Source organism: Pangasianodon hypophthalmus, chromosome 14, assembly GCF_027358585.1.
Source record: "Pangasianodon hypophthalmus isolate fPanHyp1 chromosome 14, fPanHyp1.pri, whole genome shotgun sequence".
Lineage (NCBI taxonomy): Eukaryota > Metazoa > Chordata > Actinopteri > Siluriformes > Pangasiidae > Pangasianodon > Pangasianodon hypophthalmus.
The window spans coordinates 13741496-13754316 of NC_069723.1; the positions used below are offsets into that span (position 1 = coordinate 13741496).

Here is a 12821-nt window from a genome sequence, read left to right on the forward strand (position 1 = left end):
CCTGTCATACAACAAAGCCTTGATCAGTGAAGGGTCTTTTGTTCATAAGTTATCATTTATACCAAAAAAAAGTTTAAACACTTATTTGGACTTATTTGGTGTTATCCCACAGAAGAATCTTTCATATGAATTTTTTCTAAGTCTTGAACCTTTCGTATCTTTATAGAATATTAGAATATTGAGGACAATAACTCGGAGAATATTTGAAAAACAAAATAATCAGTAGTGGCAGCCCTAGTGTTCTGGGGTATGACAATCATTCAGAGCACTATGTAGTTGCCTTTCAAGATAGTACCAGCTCTCTTTGGTTTTTACAAATTGTTTGTGAACCACAGTGTAACTTAATATTATGGTCCTTTGTGCCTGGTACTGGATTGCAGAAAGTGAGAAACTGCATTACTATATAAATCAGTATTTCACCAAATATATTAAGTGTTGTTCCTGGGTCTGTGTTTAGGCCACGGCACTCTCACCGCCATGGCCTGGGTTTGATTCCCGGCCAGGGAACCAACATCAGCCACTGGGGTTGCACACAACCATGCACTCCCAGTGCCGGTTCCAAGCCCAGATAAAACTGTGCAGGGTTGCATCAGGTAGGGCATCTGGCAAAAAACTGTGCCAAATCAAATATGCGGACCAATGACCCGCTGTTGTGACCCCTAACGGGAGCACCCGAAAGAAGAAGAAGAACAGCAACATATTAGTGTTGTTCCTTACTTTAGAATAGGAATGTTGTAGCACTAATACACTGCACATGGATATTGATTCCGGGGTTCCAGTGAGCATATTAGCAAAACAAAAGAACATGCACAATACTTTTCAGCTATGTGTCTGTCAGGCTTGTTAAACATTTAAGTTCTATTTGCAAATACAAGGTAACAATATAACCCATGAAATAATAAAACGAAGTAAGCCCAAATCCTATAGAAATAAGCTCTGAAAGGCTGAAGTAAACTATAAAATCTTGACAAATGTATTTTTAACTGTGCAATATGCCAAATATTGCATGCAAATAGAATAGCTGTAGAATACAAATTCAGATGCCTGGCACTTTGTGAAGGCCTAAATAGATGAGGATTAGTGATAAAACCTCATTTTAATCTGCTAATAACATGGAGTGAATAGACATAATCCAAAGCCACTGATTACATACAGAATTTTACTCATTTAGCAGATGCTTTTATCCATAGTGACTTACAACTGAGCTGATAAGACCAAAGTTAAGGGTCTTGTTCAAAGACCCAACAATGGCAGCTTGATGGTGCCAGGATTTCCTAAAAACCTTCCTAAAAATAGCCCAGAGCCTTAACCTAACACATCTTTTCTTGTAATTGTTAAAATAGAAATTACATCTGATAGATTTTCTAAAATTCACAATGTCAAATAATTCCCTTTGTCCCACTAGCTGCAGTGGACAGCTGAAGCCACATTAAATTTTGTGTTTTGAAACCCAGGGACATTTTGTCTGACTTTGTGCTCATTGTGCTTCCTCTGTTTTTTATTCTACTCTGCTTCATTTTGCTTCTTTGGATTGTGTTTTTGGATTTAGATGGCATAATTGTCAACTTTGTTTTACTTTCATGTGGACATGAAATGTTGAATCCAAGTCATGAATTTATAATGTCATTTAATGAATAGGCTACCCACATAATTATTGGCTCATTTTATGAAGATACACTTTGCACGCAGCTTAATAATTCATTAATAATTCCTCTGATAGCTCAACTGGAAAGTAAGCCATTCATTTGCTGTGTTTTAACTTTAATTCCATTTTAAGTTTTTCCTTTGGGCTTTTTTTGTCGATGACAAAATAAGCAGTTTTCTAACCCTCCACTGGGGACTACACCACATTAATTACAAGCTATTACAGTTATATCCAGAATTCCAAAATTATCTTCAAAAACATGATTCATGAGGTAAACCTGATAATAGACAGAGTAAGTGTGTAATGGAGATAAACAGGCAGCAGTTATTCTATGACATTCTATGACTGCTGGCAAAAGCCTGTAGGAATAAAGCGGAATAAAGCAGAGTCTCATGAGAACACAACATGTATATAGATACATCGTGTATATTGAGTCACGGCTTTACAAGTCCGAGAAAGGCCAAGAGGATAATAGTCAGCTTTGTCATGCATGGGATTTTGCCATTTCTATTCCTCAAATGCAGTGTTTCTTATGATCTTTGCACAATACAGAGCATGTGTATTTGTTTACAACTGAGTTTTATTGTAACATATCACTGTAAAACTATAAACTGTTATGTTTTTCTTCCACACAGTATTGAATGTCTCTTGAAAGGCAATTTCTACTGATTAATAATATATATTATAAAATATTTAATGATTATAACACAGGTAAAGTCAATGAAATTGTGTTTTCCTGTGTGTTGGAATAGCAATAACTATCGATTATTATCTACATATAGAAGGGATTTCTATTGTCCTTGACATATATCAGATAATACTGGTGCTGTGCTAGAAATACACTTGTTAATATTATGTTTTAAGACCTAACATGTAATTATTGGTAGCAATCCTGTCTCAACTGTGGTTCAGGAAAGAATGTTTTGAGACTGAACAGCATGCAAGGTTTCCCACCACAAAATATTTCATACACATCTTTTAAGCTAAATGGCTTTCTGGCCTTGGGAGAATGGAGACCCATATTATCCATACCTTATTTCCTTATGTTTTTATTGTCTACTATATCAAACTCTATTATAATATATTTAATTGTATCTCAGAAGACTCTACACTCACCAATGTATGTACTAATAGGTTTTATGGCTGTTGTGGACTTATGTTGGCCAATATTTTTTGTACCAAGTTTGTTGCTCGACTTTTTATTTGACTGGAATGGAATTTCTCTAGTGAGCTGTTTAATACAAATGTTTTGCATTCAGATTCTTGGTGCATTCCAGTCTACTGTACTGGTGTGGATGGCACTAGATCGGTTCTTTGCTATATGCAGACCACTTTATTATCACAAATACATGCAATTCAAAAGTTTTCTAAAGTTTATTATTGTGCCAGTTACCAGAAATCTATTCTTAAATATCATAATGACCTCTTTGGCTGGGAAATTGAATTTCTGTACAATAAATGAGATAGATCACTGTTTTTGTGAACATATGGGATTGGTTCAGCTGGCATGTGGAGATACCTCTATTAACAACCTAATTGGCCTCGCATCTGCTTTCCTTATACCAACATCAGATTTTCTTTTCATTACTGCATCATATATAATAATATTTGCTTCTGTCATGAAATCAGGAAAAGCCCACTTGAAGGCTATCAACACTTGTATTACACATATTATTGTCATGACAGTCAATTTAGCATTTGCCTTGATTGCTTTTATGTCATACAGAATAAGAAATAATTTTTCTCCCAATATTCGTGTCTTTCTGAGTACTATGTATATATTATTCCCAAGTTGTTTCAACCCAATTATTTATGGAGTAAGAACAACTGAAATAAGAAAACAGTTTCTTAAATTTTTGAACCATATGAAAGTCTTACCACAGTAATATACTGAAGTGGGATGGTGTAATAATTGCAGGGTTGTTTTGGTGTGCATTTACTTGAAAGAACTTTTATCTATTTTATCAAATAACTGTTGTCTGAAATGATTAAATGTCACGCCAGATACACAGAATGAATTCTGAGCACTAATACTGAATAATATATTTTATTAGCAACAGTAAATATATAGTTAAAAATGTTACATACTAATATGTTAATAAAACATAATATTATATTATACAATTGTATACGGTACTAAGTTCTGTATATGTACAATAGATCTTCATAGTCTCTAATAGGTTAATATTTTGTATGAAATCACTGAGGCCATAACCATATTTCATCCCAATAGAGTGAGTGATTTTAGTGATTTTAGATGAGATTGACAGTTGTTAGATTCCGTGGGAGCCTAGGGGAGAACAGCTCCCCCATCTTTGGTTTACACAAAGAGTATGCAAAACTCCTGTATTATAATTTGATAGAAATTGAGTTCAATTCAGTTTTATTTGTATAACACTTTTAACTTTTAACAATTTTAACAACAGCTTTACAGACATTCTGATATAAATTTTTTTTCTTGAAATTTTTTCTCTAATGAGCAAGCCAGAGGCGATGATGGAAATTTGGTCTGGATGGAAATGTAATTTATGGAATGGCATAATGATAATCAGGTTGGTGATGTAATGCAGTTTCACACAGCTTTAAAATGTTTTCCTTCAGTAATGGTTTAATGATGTGTATATACATTTGATCATTAAAGTTCATTTTGCTGGTTTGGTGTCATCTATATTATACAGAATATAATAACGAGATATTTTGTTACATTTTGATGCCAAAACTCACAAACAAGGAATAATGAAAACTTAGGTACAGCCATTTATTCGTCATATCCTGGCTCCCAAGTGGTACAACAGAAAAGAGTATGCCCTGTCATCTGGAAATTGTGCATTTGAATCCTGAGCAGTAGAAAATGGGGTTAAAAAGATCCCCCACATCCAAAATAAAATGTGTCACATCCATAATGCCAGTTTTTCTTTCTAAATGATGTATTCACAAAACAAGAAATATTTTAAAATCTATACCTTTTGTGTTCTCTTTCATGTTATACATATGTATAATGGTTTTGGCAATTGTCTTTAAAATTCAAAGAGTTTATAGACGATGTGTAGTCTCCCACATAAGTTTGTCTACTTGATGTCACATGCACATCTGTTTGAAACATTGGATATACAGTGGATGTACAGTGGATATACAGTGGATGTACAGTGGTTTTGGGCCAAAATAGAGTATTTAGAGCTATCCATGATTCCTTCTTGATCTTGATCCCTTTTCACGATCTTGACTAGAGCCCCATTGCTATCTGAATAGAAGCAGCCCCATTGCTATCTGAATAGCATGATACTGCCTCCACCATGCTTCACCAGGCCACCTTACCCTATAGCCCAGGCATGTGAAGAATATGAGAGATTGTTATCACATGCAGGGAGTGACCAGTATCTGCCAGATATTCCAGCAGCTCCTTTAATATTGTTGTATGTCTCTTTGCAGCCTCCTTGATAAGCCTCCTTTTCTTTTTGTCCTATTGTCAATTTTAGAGGGATGACCTGCTCTTGGTTATGTCACTGTGGTGCCCAATTTTCTCCACTTGTTGATGATGGCCTTAATAGTGTTCCATGGTACATCCAGTGTTTTGGATGTTATTTTGTACCCCTTTCCTAATCAATGCATTTCGACAATGGGAGCCCATACGTGTATGATAAATACATTTAAACATTATTGTAAATATGATTAGTTAATTCTGAGCATAGTCACATGCCCCATTATAATAAGGTGTGTGCACTTGTGCAACCAGATTTATTGTTTAAGTTAAGAGTATTATATATATTATAATATATTATTATAATAATATATTATATATAAATTATATATATATATATATATATATATTATATATCACATTAAAGGTGAAAAAAGATGTGATGTTTATTCATTTTCATTTTTTTTTCATCACAAAAACTTGCAATTATAACGGGTGTGTAAATGTGGCAGCGGAGGCGTGGTCGAATGTCAGCTGTGAATGGAAAGAAGGCAGATGCATGACACACAACAAAACCCTCAGGCACGCCTTCAACCAAATGAAAGTAATTGATGGTCAGGGAGTTCAGCCCAACATTGCACTCTGCTTCCCCTACTTTGCTATTATTAATCATAGGTTATATCAAGTTATGCAGGACACTCAAACTAAGGAAGAGACGACCCAGTTGTTGGTCCCAAAAGGCCATAGGGAAAATCTCTTCCACGTAGCTTGTCATAATCCCATGGCTGTGGATCTGGGCCAGGATAAGACAAAACTAAACCATCTAATGACTTAGTTTTATTTGCCAAGCACTAGAGGCGATGTTAGCTGGTGGTGTGCTGCATGTCGCAAATGTCAACTGGTGAATCCGCCAGCCACCCCAAAAACACCATGGTTCCCATTACCATTAGTCGAGGTCCCCTTCAAAAGAATTGGCATGGACCTCGTCGGGCCATTAGAAAGATGTACGCGAGGATATCACTGTGTGTTAGTCCTGGTGGATTATGCAACACGATAGCCTGGAGCAGGTCCTCTGTGGAACATATCAGTGTGTAGTGTTATGGAGGCGCTCTTCTGTGTTATTTCCCGTGTGGGGACAACAGAAGGACCTCTGTCTGGTGATTATGGATATGGCACTGCAAGAGTTGCGGGATTTGGTTCAACAGTTAAGAACTGATAATCAACGCCTGTTAGAGGCTCAAACAGCTCCTATAAGAACTGAATCTTCTAATGTTGTTCCTGATGTTGTCTAATGGGTCTTATGACTGTTTTGTGTATGTGCCCAGGGAAAGGAAGTGCCCTGTCTTTAGAGGTACTGTGGGAATCAGTATAGCCGAATGGGTAGATGAGGTCCGCGCGAGTATGCGGGCCCGGGATTTAGCATTGGTTGATCAAGCTCATTTTATTTATGATCATTTGGAAGGGGAAGCTAAAAATGAGATTAAATATAGGCCTAGGGTAGAGAGGGAGAATCCAGAAAAGATTCTCTCTATCCTCCTAGAAATGTATGGTTGTCCTCAGTCTTATGTTGCATTACAAGAAAAATTCTTTTCCCATAAACAACTTGAGGGTGAGTCGCTACAGGAGTATTCTCATTGCTGAAATCAAAGAACTGTTGAAGCGACAACAAGAACAGTTAAGTCAGATTGGGGAGCAGCTTTCCCGATTGCAGAATCCTCCTAAACGGCCCCCTGTGCACCGTAATCAAGTTGTGTGTAGGCGTTGTCAACAGCCTGGCCATTTTGCTAGTCATTGTGATAATGAATGTGTTGAATCTCGACCTCAGTCTCATTTCAGACAGAGGATAGGATCCCAGCAGCAGCCGTCGGAAAACTAGTTCCCTCTGAGTCGCTGAGTCACGGTTCAGGAGGGGACAAGTTTGACTCAAGTAATTCTAATGAGGTAAGCCACTTTAATGTGCCAAATTTAGTGGGGCCATGCCCTTCTGTTACGGTACTCATGGGTGGGGTCAGGGTGCCATGTCTTTTGGATACTGGTTCAATGGTGGTTCAACTTAAAGCTGCTAATGGGCTTTATATACCTTATTTGGGGTATGCTGAGGTAAATGTAGAGGTGTTGGGGAAAGTTATACCAAATAATGGTATCCTTGTTGTAAAAGACACCTCTAGCTTGCAGTCAAAGACAAATACTCCAGGTGTTCTGGGAATGAACATTATTATTGAGTGTTATGATCTATTGTTTAGTCAGCATGGTGCTTTTCTTTTCAGCCTCTCATGTATCCAGCAGGCTCCTAAGGAGTGGCAACAGGCCCTTCAGTTTTGTCACAGTGCTCCATCATCGGTTAGGCCCATCACCGGGATTGCGAGAGTTAGGGGTAGGTACCCTGTTTACTTACCAGGGGGTGTTATGAAACTAGTGGCAGCTACTTGCTCACAGCATCTCATAGACCAGTCTAAGGCTGTCCTTTTTGAGCCACTCTCTAATGTTGTGCTTCCTGCTGGAGTACTAGTAGTCCCTGCTGTAGTACAGGTGTTTAAGGGTACTGCTTATGTTCCAGTGCTAAATGTTAGCAATATGGATGCTCAGGTCCCTTCACGTTATGTTTTGGGTACCTTGAAGCCAGCGCAAATAGTTAGTTTACCTGCAGGAGTTGTGGAGGTTCCCTTTTCACTGGGGGTTGGGGAAGTTCAGGATACAGTTAATATGCAACAAGGGCAGGTTGATAAAGTACAGCAGCTGATAAAGTCGGTTGACTTGTCTACTCTCTCTGAGTTAGAGCAGAGCAAAGTTATTTTCCTATTGACAAGGTACCAGTCAGTGTTTGCGACCCATGAGGGAGACTTAGGCTGCACTACCCTTATTAGCCATGAGATGAGCCCCTTAACTGACGAGGTACCCATACGACAAAGGTATAGGCGTATTCCACCTGCCGAGTATGATGCAGTGAAGGCACATATAAATCAACTTTTAGAAAGTCAGGTAATAAGAGAGAGTTGCAGTCCCTACGCATCCCCCATAGTTCTAGTAAAGAAAAAAGATGGTGCTTTGCGTTTATGTGTGGATTATCGTCAGCTTAATCGAAAGACTCTGAAAGATGCTTTTCCTCTCCCTCGGATTGAGGAGTCCCTTGATGCCCTTTCAGGTGCCTGCTGGTTTTCAACTTTAGACCTGGCAAGCAGTTACAATCAGGTGCCAGTTGAAGAGAAGGATAAACGTAAGACTGCTTTCTGTACCCCTTTTGGGCTCTTCGAATTTAATCGTATGCCCTTTGGGCTATGCAATGCCCCAAGTACATTTCAGCGACTCATGGAGCACATGTTTGGGTCCCAGCATTTTCAAACTTTGCTGCTCTATCTCGACGATGTGATTGTATTTTCCTGTTCTATAGATAAACATTTGGAACATTTGGAAATGGAGTTGACTGCACCAAGAAGGCCTTAAAGTGAAACTGGAAAAGTGTTGTTTTTTTAAGAGTTCAATAGAAGGCAAAATGATTAGCAGGAATGCTGGCATGAGTAGTCTACTGGAAGGAAGGAAAAATGCTTCAAGTTCCTTCCTTAATGAACAAGCCAAAGCCGCCCTGATACGATTGTGTATCTCCAGCATTAAGCATATCCACGCTCCCAGTGCCTTTTTCTTCAACTTACCAAGAAAAATAAAACACCAGAACCAGCTGCTGTATTTCAGATGACCAGATGGAGCCATAACAACAGAGGCAGCTGAAATGAGGAGAACAGCTACAGTCTTTTACACAGATTTTTACAGTGCTGAAGATTGCACCCCATCCTGTAGGGAGGAGCTACTAAGGAAGCTGCCCAAACTGACTCTGGAACATAGCAGCATGCTGGATGCAGGCCTTGATCTGCAGAAAGTGGCCACTACTGCTCAGCTCGCACTGGGATGTGCACCTGGAGTTGATGGACTGCCGAGCAAATATATATATGAATGAATGAATCGAATTAATCATGAAAATCGCCAGCACTAATATACTAATATATATTTATATATATATATATATATATATATATATATATATATATATATATATATATATATATATATTTAAACAAATTGTTAAAGGTCTTTTTTTAAAGAGTGATGCCACCCATTCAGTCATAGTATAACCATGGCCATTGTCATGTACACAGCAAAAGAAAGAGAAATGAGAGACAACAGACTTCAGAATGGATACTTAATAAAGTGAAATCTGACAATAAAAGTGCAGAACGCAGAGAACAATAGATTAAGTAATTCATCAAGTGAAAGAAACAGATTCTCTTGTCACTACAATTTTCCTGGTGTTGAGAGGTCTGCACAGAGAGGATTTGATGAGTTTCAGAAGTCTCTCAGCAATTTAACTAGTTGCAAGCTATGTAGTTAAACTAGTGTGCCTGGAAAACCTATATTTCAGTGTGAAATATGGGGCTGGTTGTGTAAAGTTGATACTTATGTCATTACTAAGAGTAGTGTGTGTTTAATTGTTTTTATTTGAAACCGTAATTGTGAGTTTAATTATATGTACGAAGTGGTGCTAGTTACAGTAAATGAAGCTATGTTTCAGTAGTCATCCCACCATTTTAGTTATGTGTTAAGACAGTCTGACAAGACTGTATTACTCTCGTTTTGTTCATTTATAATAAGTAACAGATACTAAGGTAGAAATAGTTAGCAAGTTTTTAATACCATTAATTTTTTTCTTTATGTGACACTGTTTTACACTGCTTTACTGTTTTATTTGCAGAATTTGCGTGACTGCCACATGAAGGATTCGCCACCCAAGATTTTCTGGAACAAATGATTAGCATCAATGGAGTCAGCGTGCTACAGATAAGAGCTACTTATCAGTACTGTTAACTTACGTTAGGACTAAAACAACCCTACAGAGGTCTGTGTAAACCTGGTTTGGATTTATAGTGTTTTTTTTTTTTTTTATAATTTGCTTTTCAGCTTCACTTGCTGGTGAGGAAAGCATGTGGGATTGTTTTTTATTATTATTATTATAATGGTTCAAATTAACTTTGTAATTTATTTTGTTTGGTGAATTGGGTAAGGAGATATCCACTACAAGCCTCAGTACCTACTTCAGTAGATAATCAAGCTCTAGAGATTAACATCAGTAAAAGGGCAGGCACTGTATATAAAATGTGAATAATTTTATATAATTTTTTTACTCTAGTTTAGTACATAATTAATTAGACAAATTCTAGATCTTAACTAACCCCTAAATTAAACCTAAATAGATTATGTCTTAAATTAAACTGAGGTACCCAGATTAACACATAACTATTAATACAGAGTAAATTAATACTTGCTAATAACTTAAAGAATTAATATCCTTTATTAATATCCTTAATTAATATCTTTTGAAACATATAATTGATTAACACTTATTATTAATACTTATCTAATCTAAACCTAGACTGTCTTAAAGAAATTTCCAAACTATGTGAAGAAACCAGCAACAGCACTCGAATTGAAAAAAAGAAATGGCATATACTGTACTTACCTGTATACTTACCTGTCCTTTGGATGCGAGAATTTTTACCGCTTTTCTACATGTTGTTTATTTGACTCTTTTCAATTTTTGTAATTAAATCGCCTGAACATGCTCAACTTTGGTAAAGTGAATCCGAGGTCTCTGGTCTCCCATCGAACCTAGACTTCTGGCCCAGAGATCACAATTCTTTCAAGCAGTGTGGAGTTACACACAGAAAGGTATTCAGGTATTTTTTTCTCACTGCCCCTGGTGATTAAGATGGATGAAGTAGAACCACAAGGGAACACAGGGTCTATATAGAGACAGAGACAAGCATCAAGCTTTAATCATATATCAGTAAGCAAAAGAGAATACATGATAAGCAGCTATACAACAAAGGGAGATTTTTATTCGTAAAGCTCTGACAAGAAGTATATATGACAGGTTTTGTTGGTCTTGCACATTTCAAGTACAGTAGGGGTTTTTATGTTAAGGTTCTACTTCTCTGAAAGATTTGTAATCAACAAGAGCAATAACATTGGATTTCTTTTGAATGAAGTCATATGCTGCAACCCCTAACCTTATCATGTTGGTTACAACACAAAATATTTCATTCACAACTTTTACATTAAATGGATTTCTTGCTTTGGGAGAATGGCGGCCCATTCTGTCCATTCCTTATCTCCTTATGTTTTTATTGTCTACGATTTCAAACTCTATTCTTATATATTTAATTATTTCTCAGAGGGCTTTGCACTCTCCTATGTGTATACTAATTGGTCTTATGGCAGTTGTAGACCTGTGTTTACCAATATTTTTTGTACCAAATATGCTGCTTAATTTCTTATTCAACTGGAATGGAATTTCCCTTTTGGGCTGTTTGGTGCAAATGTTTTGCATTCATGTAGTTGGTACTTTTCAGTCTACTATACTGCTCTGGATGGCTCTGGATCGGTTCTTTGCTATATGCCGACCTCTTTATTACCACACATACATGGAAATGCCCAACTGTTTAAAGTTTATTGTTTTTCCAGTTATCAGAAATGTACTCTTAATTATGATAATAGTGTCCTGGGCTGGAAAATTATCTTTCTGTGCGAAAAATGAGATAGATCACTGTTTTTGTGAACACATGGCATTGGTTCAGCTGGCTTGTGGAGATATTTCCAATAACAACATATTGGGCCTTTTAGCCATTTTCCTTATAACAACAACTGATGTTTTTTTGGTCATAATATCATATTTATCAATACTGTCTTATGTTCTAAAAACTGGCAAAGGTAGTGTCAAGGCTATTAACACATGTATAACACATATAATTGTCATGACAGTTACTGCTACCTTTGCCTTAATTGCTTTTATGTCATACAGAATACGTAATAACTTTTCTCCTTCCAACCGTGTCTTTTTGAGCACAATGTATTTGCTTTTTCCAAGTTGTTTTAACCCAATTATTTATGGAGTACGAACAAAAGAAATAAGAGAACAGTTTTTAAAATTCGTGAACCAACTTGTGTCTTAATAAAGTAATTTAATCTTGTGTATTTTATGGCAGTTATTTGAGTATAATTTTCAGTTATACATGTTGAATACCCACCAAAAGATCAAGATGCTATGTTTTATGTATATATGTTTTTATTTAAAAAAGAAAAAAGAAAGAAAGAAATCATTTTAAGAAAATATTGTTTTGATCCTAAGTGCCAGATGCAGGGTCAGAGGCATATACTCACACTGCATGTGAACATTCTATTTACTAATCTACTTTAAATATAGCATCATTGTAATAATTTACCCATTTTAAAAATACAGATGATGTAACAGCAAGTATGGAATGTTTAGATGTTTAGTCTGGGTTGAAAAGAATGTGCTTTACTTCATTCGAGAACAGGGCTGGGACAGGCATGAAGTGCATCGGACCCCTAGCGTAGGACAGAAAAAAATAACATACCAAATGAAATTTAATTATCATGCAACTGAACCCTGAACATTAGTGAGAAGAAACAAAAGCATATTTTATACACAATTAAAGGTAAGACTTAAAGGTAAGAGTATATGTGTACTTTTTCCACTTTTTCACTTCTATGTTGTGGATGTGTAAGAAGCAGTGTTTCAAAACTTCTGGTGAGATAGTGAAGAATGGCAGCAAATACATCTCATAATCATTGCAGCATTTCTAAATGCACAAATAATTCAAGGAAATCTGTACACATGTCATCACAGCCATACACAATGTGCAGTACACAGTGAGATGAAATAAAGTTTCTCCTGGACACAGTGTTGAC

At 36.6% G+C, this 12821-nt stretch overlaps 2 protein-coding genes across 2 annotated transcripts; both read left to right on the top strand.

Annotated features, from left to right (window-relative positions):
- Positions 1 to 2449: 2449 nt before the first annotated feature.
- LOC117599040 (olfactory receptor 52K1-like) lies at positions 2450 to 5314 on the top strand. Its single transcript, XM_034310472.2, has one exon. It carries the CDS (start codon positions 2584 to 2586, stop codon positions 3529 to 3531), a length of 948 nt encoding a protein of 315 aa, XP_034166363.1. The 5' UTR covers positions 2450 to 2583; the 3' UTR covers positions 3532 to 5314.
- Positions 5315 to 5542: 228 nt separating this feature from the next.
- LOC128320242 (olfactory receptor 52K1-like) lies at positions 5543 to 12067 on the top strand. The gene is made up of 3 exons (XM_053239935.1): positions 5543 to 7004; positions 7331 to 7437; positions 9805 to 12067. The coding sequence occupies exon 3, from the start codon at positions 11093 to 11095 to the stop codon at positions 12059 to 12061; it is 969 nt and encodes a 322-aa protein (XP_053095910.1). The 5' UTR covers positions 5543 to 7004; positions 7331 to 7437; positions 9805 to 11092; the 3' UTR covers positions 12062 to 12067.
- The last annotated feature ends 754 nt before the right edge of the window (positions 12068 to 12821 follow it).

Excerpts from the sequence above, each read along its gene's own strand:
- LOC117599040 (XM_034310472.2), top strand. The coding sequence starts at position 2,584 with ATGCAAGGTTTCCCACCACAAAATATTTCATACACATCTTTTAAGCTA.
- LOC128320242 (XM_053239935.1), top strand. The coding sequence starts at position 11,093 with ATGAAGTCATATGCTGCAACCCCTAACCTTATCATGTTGGTTACAACA.